We start from the raw sequence: 23751 nt of genomic DNA, 5'->3' as shown, positions 1-23751 counted from the left end.
ATATCCTTAGTGTACATACTGTCAGTATAAGCACAATATTAATTACCAGAAGCTTACCAAACTTTTATCCTCTGCACAAAGACCTGAGCTGGAATAAGGAGAGAGGCATTCCAAGGCACATCTTTTAGTTAGACTAGGTGGAAGCAATGGATTTCTTTGTAGTAAATTCATCACTTTACTTTCTGCATCAGAGCAAAAGAAGGCCATATTCTATAAAGGAGAACAGATTACAATGGAGAGTAGTTGTTTTTCAAATTAATTACTATATGCTCATAAACAAAGTATTTAGGACTTTGTTTTCTCATCCCACTAGAAGTTTCTTTTATATCAAGCCAACAACTTAGAAGACTGCTGCACTTTCTGTGGAAGGAAATATCATACCTTCCTTTTACTGTTAACAAAAAAAATACTTCTGTTTGGAGAGTCCTCCAGGAAAAGTGTGTTAACACCTTACTCCATCTCCCAGAAAATCAACATTATGTGCATTACTTGTTTTAAAGATTTATTAGTACTAATGGATTTTTTGGTGAAGAATGTGACAGAGCAGTAACTAAAATTAATCAATAAACTAAAAATCTGGAGATTTACCTCTATCTTACTTCTCAGTTCATTAACCTTCTCTTGAAGATAGTTTTCCTTTGGACTGGCTGAGAATACAGAAAAATCTCCAGCCAACAGCACAGGAATTTCTGATCTGAATTCAGATTGCCACTGAAGGTTGCTTGCAGAAATGATTGAACAGTGGACAACTATATCTTCAATAGCAAAGTGTCTAATCTGATCTCTGTAGAACTTCACTGCCACCAAATTGTAGCTTTCATCAGATAAGTACACCATAGTAGCGAAACCTAAAAGCAAGAAAAAAGTCTGAATTAAAGCATAAATCTTTACTGAAAAGGTTGTTTACAGCAATTTGCATCTATACAAAAAAAAGTCACATACATCTTAAAGAGAATTGATAAATAACATGGCAGCCTATCTGTGTGGTAACAGATGGTTGATGCTTCATTCATATTCTACACTATCTCCCTACTGATTACAGAGAACAACTAGAAGTCTGTTTTAGTGCTTAAAAAAAAATAATACTACTATGGTGCTTTTCCTTTTTATTCAGCAGATTATCCACCTGTTCCTACCTATGAGCTCCAGTGCCTGGGTTCTACTCAATTCATGAAACTGTACACAGCAGAGAGAGCTCACATACATGCACGATGCGACTTCTGCACATGCTGAACACAGATGTGAGAACTTACATCCACCATTTATGGAAACAACTAAAGAAAAGCTTATTTTGAGCTTAGATCCTCCCTTATTAAATACTTCCTGAGCTAATAGTAAGAAAAGACAGTTTTTCTTTAGGAGAAGAGAATTATCTGCCAACATATCATTGTGATGGGCTATATTAGCAGGTTTTCACAGGCCTGATGCAGGTACAACACCAAGATAACTTTGACTTTTGAAATAAAAATATCTAGTGTTTATTCAATGGGAGGACACGAATGTGGTCCACAACATACCTTTTTTGATAACAGAAACTACAACTCCAACTAAATCAACTTCAGCACACGGTGGCTGAAAAGAAGGATCCAGCAAAATGGTGAATTTTAGAGCTTTTCTTGGAAAGAAAATCTGTTCCAGCATCTCCTGTGGTACCTAGAGAAACACAAAATTTTTAACATTTTTACTTGTATAGACTGTGATACATTTTAATGATACATCTTTATGCAGTTAAAGCACTTACTGATAGTTGTAGATACTGAGTTTTCTTTGTTGCTGTTAATTGTATGTTGGTTGAGTCTGATCTTCCTTTAGACTGTGATGCTGACAGCTGGTAGATTCTGTACCTACTGCCTTCCTTTAACAGGGAACAAACATCTAGCAGTGGACGCCAGATACTCAGTATGACTCCTAACAATATCAGATTAAGATATATTAGTGGTGCAATATTAATTTCAAGGCCTTTAAACAATATAAATCCACAACACTCCCTCCCACCCAAAAGCCCTAAACCAAAACCCAAATAAGACTGGAAATATTAACATGCAAGCTAGAATACTGTTAGGAAACACTCTTCAAATCTACCTTGCATGTTAGCCAGTTACCCTGCTTAGATAAAAGTTATTTATAATTTTCCAAGTACTAACCTTTATGTTTTTCTTGCTTTCTGTAGTCTACCACATATAATTTCCATACAGTAGACACATCTCTCTTAGAACAACCATTTTCTTCCTGTTCTGCTGACTCCAAAGCCTTCTTGAATTCTTCTTGTATCCGAGTTTGCTTTTTATCATTCATCAACTGCCTGTGAGCATTCAAAGCTTTTAACTGGTCTTCACTGAGATATCCCTGTAACCAAGAGAAAATTTATTCAGTACCTTTTTTATTAATTAAGAATATCCTGTCAAGATTTTTAGATATCCTCTTTCTTAAGTGTTCATCTCTTACAAGCAATTTATTGTTAAACTGATATACTACTAGGGCTAGAATAGCACAATGGGAGTCACCAGTCTTGACTGGTACTCAGCTAGTGCTCCGTTGTCTAAGTATTACATTACATACTGTTCTTAAGTAAAAATTACTGAGAAGTCTGCTAAAGAACGCATAACTAAGGTGAACATCTAATGTAACAGGTATACTTGCCTGTTTTGTAAGAAAGAAGAAATATTAGGAAAAAAAATCTGTAAGAAGAGTTGCACCTCTCAGCAGGCTGCTATCTCTGAGCTGACACAGTGATTTATGCTAAAATGCATCAGGAGTGTTACCTTTCTGACCAAGCCTTCAAGATCCAGATGTCTTTACATGTAGCATCACAGATACACGTAACATTTTATCAAATGAAGTCACAGATTGTATGGCTGTATGACAGTCAAGGACCCTGACTTGCAAAAGGCACAGCAATCATTTAATTTTTAACAACCGGCAGGGACTAATTACTTGCATCTTATTAATAAAGGCATAAACAATTAAAAACAGTGATTGTACTGGAACAGGGAGTGAAGAGAGCAACAACAATATAGCCATTCAAACACTTCAGTGAACAGCATGCAAAAGTAAGTCTGTGAAACTCAAGACTTATGAGATGCATTTAATTTTCATATATGCAAGACAAAAAGTTAATAAAATTACAAGTAACATTAACTTTTAATTGTGCTATATCCTGCACTTTTATAACGAGAAAATAATTTACTCTGTTTTGCAATCCAAGATAGTATTAATCTATTTTAACAAGCCTTCATTTTCAAAATTTTTAGTCTTAATTTACTTAGCAATAAGCATACTGTAGAAAAATCTTAAAAGGTAGCAAAAATAAATAGTAATTTAACAGTTGGTTTTAGCAGGAGCTACTAAATAGTAAACTATTCCACAAGCATTTCAGAAGTAGCCCAGTAGGATCTACAGTTACCTCCATATAGCCAGGATCAGATGCATTCTGAATGGCTTCATAAAGTTCTGCACCATCGTGCAAATTATGGATTTGCTGTCTTGTGACTATATGTGCTCTTGGTGTTCTTCTGATAGTTCTCTCTGTTGAAAAAAAAAGCTATTAAAGTGTACTGCTGTACTCAACATAAAAGGAAAAAAAATCATTACCTAAGAAGCCTGGCAGTACTTAAGCCTTGCCAGAATAACACCACAAAACACTTCTATATAGTAACTGATATATATGCACATATATATTAGGAAAATACAAGCAGAAAAAAAATCTCATTCATTTAAATACAACACAGATTAGAACATTATACAAGCTTTGGGGAAGCCAGTATCAGTGTCTGCACTTAGGAGATGGTAGGAGACTTGACCAGCTGCCATGAAGCTTTGTCAATATATGGCTATAGATGTCTGTCACTTCCTCTCATACAGCCGAAATGTCTCAGACACCAAGATCTGGAACAACAGGGGGCCACAGGCCTGCACATGAAGCCTCCTTAGGACAGCAACTAAAAGCCAAGGTAGCTTCATTACACTAAACTATTACCCTCTTCTTAGGTAAGTAATTTTGCTACTAGTATTTTGACGAATTCCATCAGCGTAGTAGACTCCAATATAGACAAGTTTGCCAGTCAAATGTAAAACAACACAATGAGGTGACTGATATGTGGAAGTTCATATCAGTGGCGTTAAGAATTATAAAGCAATCTCTGGTTTCAACTAAGAATTCAATGGTGGAGGTTTGTGGGGGTTTGTTGTTGTTTTGGGGTTTCCAGTATATGCTGCAAAGCCAAGCAAGTAACTGTTTTGTTCTGAAAGGTCTTGATACATAGGGAGTGAAAAACCTAAAACAATACAACAGAAAAACAACAACAACAAAGAAAACAACCCAACACCTTATCTCTGCTTCTCTATCACCAGGGAAGTTTTCGTCCCTTTCTTTAAACTCTTCTGTAAATGCCAAAAAAGTTTGTCCATTCTTATTACATGTTCTGAAACAATGAAAGGTTTACCTTCATGCTTTTCGTATTCTGCTTGGATTTTTGCAAAGAGAGCTTCCAGTTTCTTTTGTTGATCCTCTGCATGCTTGGCAGCTTCCCTTTCTTCAGCTCGGCTGTTACGAAACACGTATGAGCCAGCTGATGTCTTTTCCATCCACTGAAATAAAAAGATTCAAACAAAAACCAGTTTTTTTTATTTTTAACCTCATCCAACTTCCTTTTAATACTCACTGCTAAGTGAAAATGCTTTGAAAAACAAACAGGCAGTAGATCACAAGTTCTTTCAGTATAATAGATAAAAGGCAAAACCCCACAGCATTGGTGAGTAAATCTTCACTTTAAAAAGATATACAGACAGAATTGAGCAGTAGTCAAACCAGCATGATTTAACAGCTGAAGAAACCATAGCTTATAGTAATAGGTAGGTTGTAATTTAGAAGATAGCTTGATCCCACTGGTAGATACATTAAGACACAAACCAAACTCTGCTTAGAAATATACCAGAACTGCATTCTACTCAATTTGTCTTTTCACATCAACTGTACTGTCTCAACATGCTAGATTAGATGCAGTAAAAGAACTATGATGCTGTTCTGCAAATGCTCTTAAACTTTTTCTGCCTGAAATGGTTCTAGAGAACTACAGCCTTGTCTGCAACCCTGCCAGAACTGGCTTGCCTGATGCCTTAAGTGCCTGGTTTGAAGAGACAGGCGAGGCAAACAAAGAGATCACCGCTGCCAAAAGCGGTCCCTTCCCTCTCTGCTGCACAGTCCCATCTTCTTCCTCGCACTGGCTCTAGCATATACCTGCCTCGTCAGAACACATCCGTTTGTTAATTCAATACACAGCAATTTGTTAGGGAGGGTTTTATTATTATCAGTTAGTTACTCCTGGTTTAGTGAATTAAATTAGCTAAGCAACAGGATCAGATGAACTCCAGGTTTAGCATAGAGAAGCAGCAAGGGAGTATAGTGAGAGCAGGTTGAACACTGAAGGACTGATCCTTACGAGGCAGTGAATTGTTGAAATAGGCTCTGTGTGCCTCATTAATTGCATGCCATGTATTCCCTGCTCTATTCAGTTTGACACCTTTCATTAGGGTTACTGTAATTTCTACACTCCTTGACTCTTGAGGTAAAAAGGAGACAGCCCAAGTCTTCCAATCATTTTGGTAGGTTTGAACAAGAGTCTCAGTGTTTTTTTTTTAAAAAAATCTATATCAGCACATCTGTCTCTTGATACAGTGAGATACAAAGCACCACTTTCCTCCCCAGCCCGGAAGCTATTTACTGTGATGTGATTACAGATTACAGTCCCCTTTTCTGGGACCTAAATAAATGTTAGTTCTATCAGGCAGTTCACATAGCAAGTTCTGCAATTTCCTCCATTGAAGTAATGGTCTAAATATCAAAGTAACCATCCAAACCAAATATTGCTATTACCTTTGCAGAATTCATTCTACATTGCCCAACAGTTGGACAACACTTCAGAAAGAAAGCAATGAAAAAAATCTCCTACATGTACATGCCAAGTATAACACGCTCTGAGAAAAGTTAACAAAATCTGAAAGTTGTATCCTGGTTACACTGTTAACATTTTAAAGAGGATTGATTACTAACAAAAATATTGTTTCTTTTTGTAGTTGGTACTGTTACAAAAGCAAGCAGTTACAGTTATGATAAAGTCTGACCATATTTAAAATGTCTGGATATAAAGTGTTACTTAGAACATCTTCATTCTATTTTACACCATAATCACGCTGTATTTCAGTACTATTTTAAAATAATAAGTCTTAGACAATATAGCCAGCCATATGTAAGAAAGAGTAACCTTACTAATGGTGATAAATATTTAACTTCTTTGCAGGGATATGTATGTTAATAATAGAAAAAACTGGGTTTCATTTCTACTTGGAGTTGAAACTGTCAATATTTTTTCTCCTTTAAAAAGTGCTGTGCTTTTTAGATTACAGAACTGAAATTCAATTACTTCTGGCTTTTTGAAGCTGAAACCAAAGCGAACTAGAAGATACTGAGCACAAACTGCAATTCTTATAGCAGGATACTCCAGTCGGAAATATAAGATACATGCACGCTGCGAGGATCACTCCTGTTCATTTTACACATAACAGCACCTCTTCTTAAATTTTTTAGCTGTCTATATTATATCTGATTTGAGGAATGATATGGCAATTAACTAATAGAATTTAGATGTCTCAGAACCTGTTAGATTAATAAAGTACTTATGCCATACCTGAACAGGATACGTTCTTTGAACAACGATATCAATACACCCCACTGCACCACCCTCGCTATAAAGCGATGACAAAGGCAAAGGAAAAGGTCTGGGATCCCGATGAAATCCTAGTTTTGCATGCCATCGCGCACATCGAGTGCTGTTCGCTGAAATCTGCATAAATTAAATGTTGAATGATAAACTGTCACTGGTAGGTCAAAAAGATATCCATCTTATTATATCTAGAGGAAAGACTATTTTCACACTAAACTCACTAAGAATACCTAATTTCTCCACCCAAACACATTACATCTTAATTTCAGTTTCTTTTCACATTGAAGAATGTATTTTAAACAGGAAATAAAGAAGTGATGAGGTAACATTATTTAGGAAATGAGCACCTATGAGACAAGCCATTGCTTTACAACAGAGGAGCAAAATTTTTATGCTGCAATTTCACCCAGCACTTTATTCATCCCCAAACAAGTCAGCACCTTCCCCTGTAAGCCCACCCTCTCACAACCTGTTTTTTTCTCTCCCCATTCTTCCTCCAATTTCCGTATTGTCTGTGATGGATAAATACTTTTTTCTAAGGAGGTGGAACTGACAAAACACGTAGCAAAACTTGGCAGAATTTTGTATTATAAACTTCTCTTCCAACCCTATTGGATAGTGCCAGCTACTTTAAGTCATGTCTTAGAAATCTGGTTATTAAATTTCAACAAAACTGTCCGTTTATAAAGCTCTGACAAAACTTTTTTCTGTTGACAAAACGTGGCTCAGGTAAATAGCCTCTATCATGTCTCTCGGTCACATCTAGTCAAGCTGAACTAATACTTTGTTTTACCTTTAACATAAGGGAATCTGGAGCTTCCAGCGGCGTACATCCATTTTGAGAGCCAACAAGTTCTGCTCCGTGCACTATGATCTTCTGACCAACAGTCAGCCTTCCTTCATGTAAGAAGGCTTTAAGAGGTGGATCCAGAAGAGCTCTAATCCCATACCAGCCATCAGTAACTTCAATTATTGCTGCTGCTTTTTTACTTTCCACATTCTTATTGCTACTGCTAGGAGATACAACAGCGTTCAGCGATATGATTTTAGAAATACACAGTACAAGTGTTTTACCTGCTGCATCATCTCTCTCTGTTATTTTTTTGATTGCTGATCGCTTAGTTTTATCAACTTCCAAATCATACCTACAAAAAAGAAGTCATGATGCTTTAAAGCAAACAAAATCCATCACATTTTTTTCCTTAAAAACAATTGTAACAAATTTTGTTTAAGCAATCTACATGATTAAGTACCACTGTAGCAAAGCAAATGTTACCTAAGTTTTTGCAAATAACATGCACTACATTTTTAATACTGATATGCATAAGTTGAACAATATAAGCATTCTGATAAACAGTAAATACAAGGTAGAGATGCTTATTTTGTAGTATTAAGAACTGGAAAACACACAGTATCACAAATTACAACTCCAAGTACATTGCTATACACTTACCTATATTTCAACTGCAACAGCACTGTTTCTGGTGTCAAACACCGGTTAGCAAATTCATGTGGAAAAGACACTTCCATGGCTGCCAATTTCCATACAATCCACCTATAGTGGTTGTAAACCCAGGCCTCTGTTATTAGCTTGGGATCCACACCAGGAGTGTCACAGAGGGCTCTGCAGGTAAATCGTTAATAAATTAACCTGAAATACGCTGTTTTTACTTGCCTGTTTTTCCCTAGCATTGTATTCAGTGTATGTACGTAGGCAACATAAACAAAGGAATATTTATTGCAGTGAAAACAGGAAGGTTACATAACCTGATCTGGTTATTGTGTGAACACAGAAACTTTGTCCTCATACGCTTTGGCAGCACACGTGTGCATACATGCATGCATTCTTGAAATCAAGACTTCTGACCCTAGCAGTAGCTCCAGGGGCACACTCTGTCTGCTTCACAGTTATGCACATAGCATAGAGGGCAGAGGTGTGCTCTATTCCCTTTCAGCCCTGGAATTTCCCCTGCTTGCTCGAGTTCGTTCCAATCCATCCCGTTCTACTTCACAGTTTCTAAAGTTGTGGATTGGACATTTTGGTTTTGTTTCTTTTTTTTAAGCGTGCATGTGGACAAACACATTTCAAAGAGCTTTCAGTTACTACTGAAGAACTTCCTTCTGTTGAGTGACCACTCAGACAGACTTTCTTTCTGTGTTGAGTCCAAACTGTACCACCATGACCTGTATGGGTTGAGTTGGAAACATCTATTTTTTTTCCAGCTCTCACAGCCACTAGGGAGGCCACCTCATTAAGACAGAAAGAATTAGACCAGAGATTTAAACAGCTGAGCCATTAGACTGATTAGAACACAAGTCCTACCAAAAGTCGATATCCAACTTGTCAGAAAGCTTCAGGAAGGTTTTGAGGAACTATATTGCAGTTGGGTGAGGAAAAGAAACAACTTAAAAGCCAAAAAGTCATATACAGGAAGATAAGCAGCAGGCATGATCTTCAAATTAATTATTACTACGCTGGAAGAGAACAAAGTAATCTCAAGCTGTAGGAGATATTCTGTAATCTTTTGTGAAGGACAATGCAATTCAGGAGTTAAAGACAGAATTCAGTTCAAGATTAGGATCCTAAATACAGATGACTAAATGAAGGCGCATATATTCCAGTTGATGGAGATCTAGTTAATATACTTAAAGGCATAAAGAGGCTGATTCAGCTGACCAACCAGTAGGTATTTATTCTCAACCATATGCATTAACATATAACAAATCCAGAAGAGACACAGGAACTGAAGGCAGCCTCTTGTGGAACAACCTCTACAAACTGCTCGAGACAGTGTCTGGTATTCAGGGTCAGATTGATGCTGCCACCCAGAGCAGCTTCTGACACCAAAACCACTGTGGCTATTCTAGGATATTTAGCAGTATGTTGGTGGTTTCTCTCTTCTGTTTCTGAAAAATAAATGCGGGGAAAGACATACATCTGATGGCCTGACCACAGAATCAGGAGCACATCTGAAAATTATTATTAAGACAAGCTGCCTTTGGAATGAGAAGTTGGACTGCCTAAAAAGGCCAATATTTGGCACATCTAGGCATAAGATGTTTTGTGCAAACACTTTAATATCTTTCCCATTCACAGGAAAATTGTGTGGAATTAATCTAGACTAACTCCAGCATGCCTAAGGTGCAGACTGCAAAGACACTGATCCAGAGTTGAATATGTTGTTCCCAGAGATCTACTGCTTCTTGACAAAAACCACCTTAAACCTCATGTTTCCTATTAATTTTTGTAGTGGCGTTGCTTGTCAGCCTAGAAATAGCAATTTCACACGAGAAAAGAATGACCAGCTTGCTTTCTAAAATGCATGTAACCCCAGAACACTGACATGTAGGCAAGAGGTCCTGCACCATAATTGCATGTGCATGAACATCCCAGACAGTCTTTCATGTACCTACCATAAATGCTTTGTAAGAACCTTCCATCTAGCAAGGTACATCACCAAAACACTCGAAAATCATGTCACCACTGGACGGAAAGGCAGAATCAGGGATGCTATTGCTAATAGCAAAATACTTGCCAAATGGGGAGGAAACGGACAAGTAACAAGTTAGGTCAAGTTCTGCATACTCTGCCTTTGAGTAAATGCATATGCCTACACATCCCATAGCTGTCTGTGAAACAGTTAGGGCGTGCGATGCCACAGGGTGCAAAATGGAACTGTGGGAGGATTACCTTTGCTTTATAGTATTTAGAAAAAAACACGATCAGTTTTAAGGACTGCTCTGAAACAAACTTGAGGTACTGTCAGAGACTTAAGAACTTCCAGAGCAGCATGCAAAAATTCTTAGAAGCCATTTCTAAACAAGTGAAAGACAAGAGGGTGATTGGGAATGGCCAATGTGGATTTACTAAGAGCAAATCATGACTAACCGACCCAATTGATTTGTATGATGAAGTAGCTGGTGCTGTGGGTAAGGGGAAGGCAGTGGATATTGCATGCGTTAGGAAGGACTTTGACAATTTCTTACAGTCTCCTATCATGAAATTTGTAAGATATGGGCTGGATAAGTAGATAAGGTGGGTGTAAAATTGGCTGGACTGCTAAGCTTAGAGAGTTGTGATCGATAGTACAAAGTCCAGCAGGTGGGTGGTAACTAGTGGCACCTCTCAGATATCAGTACAGGGACAAATGTTGTTTAATGTCTTCATTAACAACCCAGATGATAGCATGGAACACACCTGCAGCAAGTTTATGGATGACACCAAATTTGGGGAAGTGGTTGATAAACTGCAGGGCAGGGTTGCTACTTAGAGAGACCTGGACAAGCTGGAGAAACAAGCTGGCAGGAATCTCATGAAATGCAACAAAAGCAAAGTCTTGTACCTGCAATGGAACAACCCCATGCAACGGAACAACCCCATGCAACAGCAACAGGCTGGGCTGACTGTCTGGCAAACAGCTTTGCAGAAAAGGATCCAAGGTCCTTGTGGACAAGATGACCATGAGGCAGCAATGTGTCCTTGCAGCAAAGAAACACAAAACCAACCTGGGCTGTATTAGGAGCAAAGCTAGAAAGGCAGTGGTTCTTCCCCTCTCTTCAGCCCTTGGGAGACTGCACCTGAAGTTTCTGTCCAGTTTTGGATTCACCGGAAGATGCCGGTATACTGGAGCAAACCCCGCAGAGGGCCACCCACATGGTCCCCCTGTGCTCTTGGCGGGTAACCACATGACATACAAGCTAAGAGAGCTGGGTTTGGTTGTATTTAAGAGAGAAAGCAAAGAAACCTTATTGCTGTTTACAGCTACCTCACTGGAGGATTCAGAAAAGACAGGGACAGACTCTTCTCAGAAGCATACAACAAGAGAATGAGAGGCAACAGACACAAGCTGGAACATGGAAAATTCTAATCAGGGATAAGGGTTCTTGCTTTGGTATTTTTAAACCATGAGAGTGGTCAACTGTCACAGGTCATCCAGAGTGGTTGTGGAATCTCTGTCCCTGGAGGTGCTCAAGACTCAGCTAGAAAAGTCCCTGAGTAATTAATTCAAACTGTGTTGAACAGGGGCTTGGACTGGATGACTGCCAGCAGTCCCTTCCAACTTAAACTATTCTATGATTCTGTGAATTCCAGCACTTGGTTGATCTTCACTGAGTAGTTGTTGGGTATGGACACAGAACATCCCCAGTTCTTCCAAGTCGAACAAATATTGTTGACACCAAAAACATTTTCCAAAGCATGGCAATAACTTTGGTATCAAAAACATTTTCCAGAGTCACATGGGAGAGGCTAATAATGATGCTGACTCATTAGCAAGAGCAAAAAGCAAGGGTTTTTTTTTCATGAGGACGTAGAGATCACAAAGTGGAAGACACATCTTATACTAGTCAGTTTTCCCATATTGGGCCACTGGCACCAACTTCACCAACTCAAACTTTCAAATAAAAGCAGTCTTTCAGCTTGGAACAGACCTCTCTCTGTCATACTTCAGTACTGGGAAACAAATATTGCAAACCTCTTGAATTCTGATACTACATATGCTGGCAGTGCATGCTTGACTACAAATACTACTCAAACACAGGTCCCTGCTTTGAGTGTCTGTGTGAATGCGTACCAACAGCAACACTGACTTGAAAAAAGAGAAAGTAATGGTAAAGTATTTTCTGAAGTTTTGCTGGAACAACAGCACACTGGTAGTTCCTTGCTCTATCACACATGCTTTTGATGAAGTTCTAATGTACAAACTTGCTTACAGTAAAACAAAACATAATTTTTATGAAAGTGTTTAGGAGAGATGTACTCAACAGATACACTTTTTTTTCTGCTCATCTTAAATGACCTGCAAAAAGGAGGAATAGAAGGACCAGGAAGAGTCCAAGAGCAAGGGTTATTTGTACACCTTTTTTTTTTCTCCTTACATATACTCAAAAGAAAGCTTGAATGAATAAATCAGTAAGTTTTGCCACTGAAGTCTTTGCTTCCTTCAAATCATAATTCAGCTTTAAAGAAATTATTATATTGAAAAACATTTTCTGCCCTGTCCTGCCAAAGAAGCCGTAAGCACCTCCCCAGTCAACCTTTATTTCTGTCAAAAAACTCTAGAGCCCAACAGAAATAAACCTCTTCCCACCTGAAAAAAAAATTCAAAACCTATTAATGCTAATTAAATAAAATGGTAAAGCGCTGAATTAACAGAAATAGTAATATTTTTCTAGACCATTTACACTGTTGAAGGATTCCCAGAAATCTTCTAAAATTGACTTTGTATGCTCCCCTTAACAGTCAGTGAAGATCACTAACGTCAGTCTACATACTAAATTTACAATCCTACAATATCCTTATTTACACTAACAGAGGTGTACTAGAAATGCACAGTAAAATTTAGTCAGAGGCTTTAAAAGATCACTGTGTTGGATTTATTCTGGGGGATAAGAGAATCACCAATAAAAAGCATATTTGTCTCAAGTTCATATATAACAGTACCTGTAAAACTCCTTTTTTCCAGCTTTTCCCTCATCTGTAGGTATTAGCCATCCTCCATCAGCAAGTTGCATCCCATTTCCAGCTAACAAATACTCCTTACTGAAAAAGTCTTTGATGAAAAACTGGAAAGATTCTGCATTTGCGCCATTAATTTGTATGCAATGTTTTGAAACACCGTACATATAAAGCTGCAAAAAATTAGACCAAAAAACCAGAACGACGATAGAGTAAGAATTCAGCTGAGAATTTTTGTATCTAGTGTTATAAATTCAGATAAAATATATCCTTGAGGTTGAGACAGCTTTTGTGTGACCTTGGCATTTCGTCTGTAATCCAAATTCCCAGCAATTATTTTAGCAGAACAGCATCATAGTGTGCTTTAAAAGTGTTTAAAAAAGTTCAATTGGTATTGTACCTTCACTGGAGCAAAAGCAAGAGGCTTTTGATGTAGACTTACCTAAGCTTAAATTTTAACCGTGTGTTATCTTAAAACAGCTCTTCAAATGGGTTAAAAGTCAATAGCAAATATAATTGGTGGATTTTTCTCACTTGATGCTGCTCTCATTTGATTATAACACCACAGAGACATTTATGACCCTTATTATTTGGAACAGTCTTAAAAACTGTGGATATTCAAAGCTACTTTAAAACTGTAGCAACTGGTATAACAGCAACTGTAAATACTTATCTCAAAATTGAAGAATATATCTATTCAAAAGCCTCTGAGTTTTGTTTCCTTGTCTTAAGGAACAGACTCCAGGAAATATACACAATAAAACATTATCAATATACCTCTTCTACAGAATAAGAACCGGGAGATTTCTCTTCCACTGCAGTTTTCAGGGAGATTCTATTTCTTGCAGATGTTTTGATGACATAGAGACTGCCTGGCTCTGAGCTAATATTTTGCTTATATTTCTTTTTAATTCTCATTTCCTGCAGATCTCTGGCACAGCGGAGATTTGTCATCATCTTGACCATAGCTGCAAAGGGGAAAAAAGGAAAAGAAACTTAAAACCTTTTTACAGTATATATCCATTTAAGATATACAGTCACACTATAAAAGCAGGTTCAGAGAAGCACATTTTCTAAGCCACTCTGCAGATTTTTAGAAACTGTAACAATCCAAATATTCAAAGTTTAAAGCGTTTAAAAACCAGTGTTTACTGAAGGTATTTGAATAATATTTATATTAAATTAATGTTAGGAAATAAATATGAATATATAAGTCTATGAACTAAACTAAAATCCATATATCCATATAATCACACTGAACTCAGAAAACACTAAATGAACAGAAATTGGTTGATGATAACTAGTCCATAATCCTGAGATTTTAACCTGTAAATAGGGGATCTAATTCTGCAAATGCTCATCCACCTGTTCAAGTATACACAATAAGTCCTTCTGAAAAAATTCAGATTTGATTGTAAAAGTTACATAAATTATACACATTGGAACAATCAGGAGGTCTTAGAAAACATAAGCCCACCTGCTAAATCAAGTCAAACAGTTGAGCATTTAAACTCTGCTTCTTTGGAAAAAGACACAAATCAGCCTAATTTCCTAATTTTCCTAAAAAAAAAACCCCACCCAAACACCAAGCTTTAAAAGAAGCTTATTTGTATTTAAAATGAAGTCTGACAGAATATGCAAAACCCTTAAAGGTTCAGTTCTGATAGTTAGTATTCACAGTAGGTAAGTGATCAAAACCTTAAACTACCTAAATTGCCATTTTCTAGGTCAGTGTCTGCTGCATGCTGGATGCAAGACTGGTGATCCTGACGTTCAGCAATATTTTGTTCATTTGTGATCTGGTTTAATTCCATCTCTTCAGTCATATTTTTGCTGATTGGTGAGTCACATCTTTTGCTGCTGCCTTGTTCACCTGGAGAAAATGTCAGCTTGGTTTTGAAGGGTGGAATAAAAGTTTTAACAGTTTTGCCAGATTTGTGCAGACTTCTTGTTTCTTCACTCTCTTGCGCTGAGGCCTTACATGGAGTAAAAACCCCTGAAGTACTATTTGAAGACTGCCTTAGTGCATGGTGCTGAAAAATGACAGGTTTAGATTTGAATCCTTTCAAGTCTTGATCTGGTAGAGTAAGGGTAGGATTCTTGATTTCTTGTCGTTCTTTAGTAGCCCTACATACATGAAAACATTTAAACATACAGGTTTCAGCTTCCTGACAAAATATTTGTTAGGATTTTGATATTCTTAATTTAGTAATACAACTTTCAACACTACATCAATGAAAAGACAAAATAGCCTTTGACATTTTAAAAATGGAATACTTAATTTCTCTATTCAGAAATGAGAAATATAAGTGCAAAATTTTTTTAGCATCCCACTGGTCTAGTGCAGCAATGTGTGCTATATGGTAGTTTAATATGCTTTTTCTGAAGTAAGATTATTAGTCTTTTATAAAGTTGGGAAGCAAATTATTACCATGTATTTTTAAAAAGTTGAAGAGCTTGCAAGTTTTTAAGAAATTGCATTAGAAGAACTCTGAAATATATTATAAAATTCTCACCCAAAGGGTTGACAAGTTACGGGTTTTAAAGGAACATGGTACATAAATTTTCTTCTGTCTTTGAAAATGCCTGTAAGATAATTAGAAAAAAAGTTTGAATGGGTACATTACATGGATAGAAAGCACACTTTTCCCCTATATTAAAATTATAAATATATAGAAAAGTCTCCAGAGTAGATTTAAACATCTCTGTTCTCCCCTCCCAAAATAAAGTCTTTGTATAAAACATCTTCACACCATTGCAGCCAGATCTAAAGGATAAGTGACCACAATGCTGAACTCTCTAAAATTCCTATTTGTGAGCCTGCAAGATGTTTTTAGTCTCCTGAAATGAAAATGTTTATCATATATTTAATTCCAAGTAGGCTCACCATTCAATTTAGAATCCTTTTAGCAACTTTTTTTTTTTTTAATTTAAAGTTACAACAGAAAAGGGCACATTTGCACAAACTCCATGTCCATCATTGAAGGACATGCTTATCTTGGAATTCTCAACATAACTAAATTGTGTCTGCCTGGAATTTAAACTAATTTGTGCTATGCCCTTCAGCTGCAAAGAGGAAGTTTCATATGAGAAGTCATATATACAAGATGCCATGTGTTCCAGAAATCAGAGGCAAGACTCTACCAGAGAGTAGAACTGCTTTCAATTGTTCCACCAAAGAATAATGCTGTTCAGGTCCTGCTGCAGGGTACGACAACATTTACATATGAAGGGTATAAAATTATTCTCTGGCAGCAACTTACAAATACCATTTAAAACTTTCTTTAAATCATGGGGTTTATGCTTAGAACAGATTGAGGACAGCATTCATGAACTAATATACTGATTAAACCAATATATTTGATGAATCCTGATACTTAATTCTAATTAAGAGCTTACAGTGCTTAGAAAGAACAAGTTCCTTAAAGAACACAACTTATCCCATAAGCAAAAGCCGTAGCCAAAATCACATTATCCTAATACGTTAAATCACTAACTAGCTTCACATCAAGCGTCAACTCAAAGTTCAAAACCTTGATTTGACTTTCATATGCATCCATATTACTGGCTCAAAATATTAAAAGCATCTGTAATGTAGACACCTATCAGTAAGTATCAGTAATTATTATATGATGAAATTACCAGTACCATCTCATTTTCCTGTAGATACAGTTGTTAACTGAGAGATTACAGATCAATAAAATATATTCTTCCTAGTGAGACTAGGATTTGTGAGATTTAGGATTGTGAGAAACTGGATAAATTCCTACTGAGCTGGAAATTAAACCAGAGTTCTTGCAGAAGTAGTACACTGTAATATACATTCTACAGAATAAGGCATACCATTAATCATGTGATTTCAAGTCAGCAGAGACATTACCATAGCAGCTTCCCTGAATTTTCATGACTATATTGATAAAAGAGGCAGTTAAACAATCTTATTATATGTTAGCTTATTAGAAATTGAAGAATTCTAAAGATGATAACTGACATCAAGTTACTGCTTAGAACACAAGACGACTAAAATTACCATCAGGGGTGCTTTTTGAAGCTTTCAAAGATCTGGGGGAATTCTTTGTTCTGTTAAATTCAAGCAGTAGCTGTCTCTTAATTGGAGGTTCTCCTAGGATAAAAACACAGATTTTTAGAAGTGATGTTCCTTTTAAGTTCAGTTTCTTACCAATACTGTATAACTTAGTTACAATTTCTAAGTAAAATATTCAAGAAGTCAGAGCAAGCAGAAGTAGCAAGTTTTTCAGATCACACGTCTATATTCAACAGCCTTTTCAAATACAGAGCTGCTTCACCACAATGTGCAGAAGTTTCTTCTGTGCAGAACAACTGTATACTGTGTCACCAAGAATGATTTCAAGACTCCATATAATGAAGTCCGTTGCAGAATCTTTTGTGGTCAGTAGGTCCATTCTGTCCAAATCAAAATTTGTGAGCCTTAAGTTATTAAACATACTTGAGACAATCTGCCTCAGAAACTGCACCACAGTGGACTTCAGCCCCACAGCTCACCTGCATCTTCTTTGGTACTTTCAGTAACCAGAGTCCCTACAGAATTCTAAAAAAGTGTGCAACACAACTTTTACAGAAGCTGTAGCTAAGGATATGGTTCAACTGTGTCACAGGTTTTTTCAAGCTGGACTGAGAGAGTCCTGTCTGCCTTTTGATGCCTACCCAAACTTTCCTGCACTCGCCTGCCCGACCTTTGTACCTGAACTTGCACACCTTCAAAATTACTAATCACAGATTTAGCTTGTACTGTGCATTTAAGGCTGGAAAGACTGGATGAATTATTGCCTGCAGCACGAATTTTTGTCATTACCACTAAGAGTGAGAACTTCAATTTCTGTATGACCTAAAAATAAATGTGACATGCAAAAGAGCCCCAAACAAGCCACTGTGCAGAAATATGGAGTTGAACATAGAAAGACAAAAGACCTACCGAGTGAGATTTTTTCTTCAAAGCGCCTCTTTCCAAAGGTCTTATTTTGAAAGTTTTTATCCAGTGTGCCACTGAAGGACTGCGCAGCATGGATTTCTACTCCAGAATCAGAAAGATCGTCTTCCATAAAAGCTCTTGCACTTTCTGCAGCCTCTACTTCCAAGTAATTTTTTGGAGTTTGGAAAAGATTATTATTAATTTCTGCTTTAGCAGTAGCATTACATGAAACTTCTTCAGACTCTGTTTTCATCCCTAGACTCAGCTGCCCTTTTCCGAACAACCTAGTCTTCTGCTGAAAGCTATTTTTAAATAACGTTAACTGCTTGTTTTTCTTACTATATGGTATGTACTCAGGCATTTTGACATGGTGAGTGCTTCGGGAAGACTTCATTTCCTCAGGGTAAAGGCTTTTTAAGTCATAGTCTTCATTGCAGCTTTTCTCAGTTTTGGATTCTGAGATCAGTTTATCAGTTAGAGATTTTACATGTTGACTACTCTCTTTAATTGAACTAAGTTGATTTGTAACACAAAGCTCACTGCTTAAGAAGTCAACCGATTGGTTTAAAATTGCCTTTGCTTTTTGATAGGCATTTTTAGAGACTGTTACCTGCTTTCCACTTGCAGTGCTGAATCCAAAAGCTGGATTTGAAATCAGTTCAGTGCTGGCAGTTTCCTCCTCTTTTGGCAACACTATCCGCATTTTCCCAGGATCTACTTCAGTGTGCATTTCAGACTTTTCAACACCTTCCTCAACTAAAAATGCTTCTTGTATATCTGAGAAATGATTACCTTCCATTTCCGAAAAAAGCTGTCTAGCTTTCCTTAGGGACTCTTCTGACAGTTGCACAGGCTTACCGCTTGCTGTACTAAAAAATCCAAGATTACTTATAGAAGAATCCAACTGCTTTATCTGCTTATCTGGAACAGTCAAGTGCCCTAAAAGCTTAATATCCTGTTCAAAGCATTGCCTCTGAGAATTTGGAACAGACTTTGCATCTGCAAATGTATTTGTATCTTGGTGGCCATTTTCACTAGTACTTGCATTTACTTTAATAAAATGAGATGCAGCTGAATTAATCTCTTCACTTTTTGTAGTATTTAAAAACTTACCAGAATTAAGACACTCAGCATGAATAATGGAAGGTGAATTTCCAGCAATTTCTGTTTGATTAGTTTTTGAGTTAGTCTCAATTTCATATTTTACAGATTCACAGTAGTCATCCTGAAACATTTGTCTGACTCTCGCTAATGCACTTTCCGAAACAGAAACCGCTTTACCTTTTGCTGTACTAAACACAATTTGTTTCAGATCACTCTTTTGATTTTCAACATTAAGTGTTGTTTCTTTTAACCTGGTTAAATTAGTTTCATCTTCAGGAAGACTGACTACTGACTGGTTTTGGCCAGCATTAACTATGGTATCTGTGAAGCAGTTTATATCAGCACAAGGTTCATTTAAATGTTTCAAGACAAATTCCTTACTGTCACAGTTCATATGAGAAGAGCTACTTTTTGAAGTTAAAAGGAGGGATTGATTAGATTTATTGTTACTATCCTTAACAAATAAAGTATTTTTTGTATCTCCAGGCACAGATTTATCTTCAAGCTCATTTGATACTTCCATTAAATGCAGAGATGCAGAGTGCACAGGAAAATCATGTACGTTTTCTGAATCATCCCTCTTTTTTGCTAAGTATTCTCTCTCTCTCTCTGCAAACAGTTTTCTATCTTCTGACAAACAAGTTCTACTTAAAACATCACTCTCCTGACTGGGAAATGACTCCAGTTCTGACTTTTGAGGTCTGACATCAGCTTTTTTATGCACATACGAAGTTACCAAACTTCTTTCACAATCTTCACCTAGATTAACAAATGTATCTACTTCAACAGTATCAGAAATCACAGCGTGTTTGGTGGGACTGCTCTCTACGGTTTGTTTAAATTGATCTCCAGGTTCTTCAGGAACAAGGTTTTTACTAAAATTAAGTTTTTCTTGATCACATTGAGCAATGTTTTCAATACACAAATCACAATCTTTGACACAGTTTTTACTACATTTCCTTTTCTTTAAGGGGTTCTCAAAGTTTTTGTTATGTTCCTTTTCTACATCAACAATTTCAGCAAAAAACTCTTCAGCTTTAGCCAAAAATCCATCAGCAATTGTTATTTTCTTACCACTAGCAGTATGAAAACCAGTCAGATAACTCCCTTTTGTTTCATTTTTTTCAACATTGACCTCTTGCTCAAAAGGTATTTGACAATGATGGCAAGAACTTATTTTTATTCTGCTTTCATTCACTAACAAGTTCTTGTCACGGATGGTGTTTTCTCCTTCCACATTTTTATGATTTGTCTTTTGTTTATCAGAGTTCTCTACAACATTTACATCTCTTTCTCCACACTGTACATTGAGCAGGTGTACAGAATTATCCAAAGCCGCATCAGACATGGATATATCACCACCAGCTGGAGTCTGAAATTTTTGTAGCATGTTTTCTTTTTTCTGCTTTCTGTCTTCTCCTTTCTGATTAGGAGACAGGTTTTCCATTTCATCTGATATGCCTAAACTATGTTCTTCTGCAGTTCTAACAGAATCTCCTACACATGTTACATCTAATGAGTCTTTTTGCAAACTACCTTCAATTTGGCAATCTCCTTGATTCAAAAATTGTTTAGAAGTTTTATGATTCCAGTTATGTTTTTTAATGGATGATAGATTGATGATAGTGTTAGTACTGTTGAAATTAACACTTTCATTATCATTTATTGATCTTTCTGTCCAATTTTCCATATTTTCCTTAAATGGGGTACTAATATTTTCCTCAATTTTTTCCTGCACATGGTAGGAAGCAGCACCTGTGTGGGAAATGGCATCTATGCTTTTGAAATCTGAAACACAAACTGTTTTTCCTTTGTTTTCTTTTGTCAGGCGTCTGACAAAATTACAATTAGAAGACATGTGCCCATTTGAATTGTGACGTCTAGTACTAGGTTCAGAAGATTTAAAAAAATAGTTATCATCATCCAAGTCCCTGAAGAGCTCGGCAGATCTGGTCAAAGCCTCCTTAGAAATATTTATTTTTTTACCTCCAGCTGAAGTAAAGCCTACAAAATTAGAAAAGCTGTCTTGTTTAGCTACTGGAAAACTCCCAGATATTCTACTTTCATTTCTGTCTAAGTTAGTAAAAGTAACCTTTTTGTCATTTTTATGGAAAAGCACTGTGTCTTCTTTTTTGTATTCCACCACTTCAGAGTGTTCATTTGTGTCTTCCTGCTTAGTACAATACTTGTCATATTTTACTTGATTTTCGTATTTTAAAGTACTGCAAAAATCAGCATCTTTCCTTGTTTCAGGAATATTTTCCACATTCATTGTTCCAGGTGTTTCTACAGTTCTAAGTTGTTGAAAGGCAGGACTTTGTATCATGTTACTTTGCTTTCTAAACTGTGTAAATTCAAACTGACTACCCGTTTCTTCCAGGATACTGGAAAGTTCAGCAATTTCAGCTTCTTGGCTTGCTGTCAAGGTTTGATTTGTTTCTTGCAAGGACTGTTGACTTCTAGGAAAGCTTTCACACAAGTCAGCTTTATGTGGAATAAACTGCGTATGCCTTGGCTCAAGAAAACCCCTCTGTGAATCTAAAGAATCAGATAAATTACTGTCCAACATGCTTTCTGAATCTGAGAAAAACATATTCTCCTTTTTAATTTGATTTGAAGTGTTTCTGACGCTTTCCATGGAAGAGGCTTCAAAGCATTCATTTTCAATATCTTTGAACAGCATTCTGCCTTTTGCTATACTGACTTCAGAGAATTTAATCTGTTTATTGGAAGCGGTCTGAAATCCACCAAAGCCCAGATTCAAACTGCATGCATTAAGATTTCCTGATGATTTCCCTTTATACTTCAGGTTCACCTTTGACTTTGTGCTAGAATACATAGGTGCTACTTGTTTATCTTCTTCAGATATTACTTCATTTAAAGAATTATCATCTGTACGATCTAATAATTCTTTAGCACTGTCTACAGTGACATTATTGCTAGCAGCTGCTTGAGGGCTTTCATTGTTTTCAACTGACTTTGGCTCTTGATTGTTGGCTACAGCTTCTGACAAGGCAGCTGCATCTGTTTTCTCCCCTTGTTTTAAGCCGGTACTATCCTTTTCTGAGCAGTTTATTCCCAAAGGTCCATGTCCTTCTCTATAGTCAACTACTGACCACTGGTCTGTAGCATGCCTTTTATCAGTTGATATTTTATTGCAACAATCACTACTGACTCCATTTATTCCAAAGCTGATCTGACTCAAAGTATTATTGAAACCGCTGTTTGCCACAGACATAGTGTCATGGTACTTATCCATCAAGCGTTCATTATCCCTAGGAGAAGGCCAGGCAAGTTGTTCTTTAAGGCTCCAAGGTACAGTAGCTCCATCATTCACATTAGCACTCATATACTCATCCTCCTCGCCTTTCTCTAAGCAAGACCCTTTAGGGAGCAATCTGGAACGCTTTCTTGCCATTAGGCATGCTGAAGTTAGAACTTTACGTTTTATATTTGAAATTATTTCACCATTTAAAGCATCTGTTGTGCCTTCTTTCTGTGTATTAGATACTTCTAAGCATTTTAATGACGTAGCAGGTTGATCTTCTCTTGTGTTTTTCCCCAAGATTCTCAGGTCTTGTTGCTTCAGCCTATCATTGAAGGAATTATCAGATGAATTATCCATTATATCCACTTTTAAAGTGCAAGTGCTGAAACTGTTTTCCTTGATATTTGATTGCAAATGCTTTCTCTCAGCAAAAAGCAAGCAGTCTACAAAGGACATTATAGAAAGAAAAAGTGTTAATAAATTAGTTCTCATTTACGCAAACAAATGCAGATTCAGATTTTAATAAAATTCTGGCCCATTAAATAATTTCTAGATGCTTAACACTGGTACCATAAATATAACTTTTGCTTCCAAATGTGAACACCTTGACATGATTGGATATCTGTTTAATCTAATCATGTACTAATAACCAGAAACAAGTGAGTAGCCTGAAGTTAATGACATCAGTTAAAAAAAGAAAAATCAACTTTTTGTTGTAATGAATTTGAAGAGATGGGCTTCCATTCCTTGCATCTCAACACAAGAACTTGTTTCAAACTTTAAAGAGAAGTATTTCAATTCCTAATATTAGGTAATTTTTCTAGCAAGAACAGCAGCTTTTAAAAATAGGAATATGTGCTTGCTTTTGTTATATAATTTGTTTTTAAAAATATTCTGTGCTTCTGGAAGAAACAGATGTAGAGCCTTAAACCCCCTAATTTTAGAAAAATAACAATACAACTTTACCATTCTTCTATGATTCTTAGAAGTTATCAACCCAGACAGAACAGCCCTTGACACTATGGATATCTAAACAGCATTGGCACAGATAATTAAGCTTGTCAATTAGAATAAAGGTTCAAGGTGGAAGTTTCTATTCCAGAAACTAATCTGAGACTACAATAGTAAGTTAGCACCAGAGTATTTGAAAATAATGCTATTCCGTTGCTATTATTATAACAGATTTGTTCCATATCAATTCCCAGACTAGTCAGTTGCAGACCTACTTTATCAGAAACAAGATTTTACATGA

The 23751-nt window shown here is 36.6% G+C and overlaps 1 protein-coding gene across 2 annotated transcripts in view; it reads right to left on the bottom strand.

The window, feature by feature from the left end:
- Nucleotides 1–23751, bottom strand: part of BRCA2 (BRCA2 DNA repair associated) — a 39372-nt gene that overhangs the window by 1955 nt on the left and 13666 nt on the right. For both annotated transcript variants that reach the window (XM_075084778.1, XM_075084786.1), the window contains 16 exons: nt 18131–22942; nt 17207–17299; nt 15693–15762; nt 14885–15303; nt 13954–14144; nt 13162–13349; nt 8173–8343; nt 7513–7864; nt 6684–6839; nt 4443–4587; nt 3404–3525; nt 2145–2346; nt 1742–1908; nt 1518–1653; nt 589–848; nt 58–210 (listed from right to left, as the gene is read on the bottom strand). In XM_075084778.1, coding sequence (XP_074940879.1) covers nt 58–210; nt 589–848; nt 1518–1653; nt 1742–1908; nt 2145–2346; nt 3404–3525; nt 4443–4587; nt 6684–6839; nt 7513–7864; nt 8173–8343; nt 13162–13349; nt 13954–14144; nt 14885–15303; nt 15693–15762; nt 17207–17299; nt 18131–22942 — 7637 coding nt within the window. The remainder of the gene's footprint in view (nt 1–57; nt 211–588; nt 849–1517; nt 1654–1741; nt 1909–2144; nt 2347–3403; nt 3526–4442; nt 4588–6683; nt 6840–7512; nt 7865–8172; nt 8344–13161; nt 13350–13953; nt 14145–14884; nt 15304–15692; nt 15763–17206; nt 17300–18130; nt 22943–23751) is intronic.

The sequence above is a fragment of the Phalacrocorax aristotelis genome, chromosome 1 (assembly GCF_949628215.1).
Source record: "Phalacrocorax aristotelis chromosome 1, bGulAri2.1, whole genome shotgun sequence".
NCBI classification, from domain to species: Eukaryota; Metazoa; Chordata; class Aves; order Suliformes; family Phalacrocoracidae; genus Phalacrocorax; species Phalacrocorax aristotelis.
The sequence above is the reverse complement of the archived record's forward strand: the minus strand, read 5'-3'. Positions and strand labels throughout refer to the sequence as shown.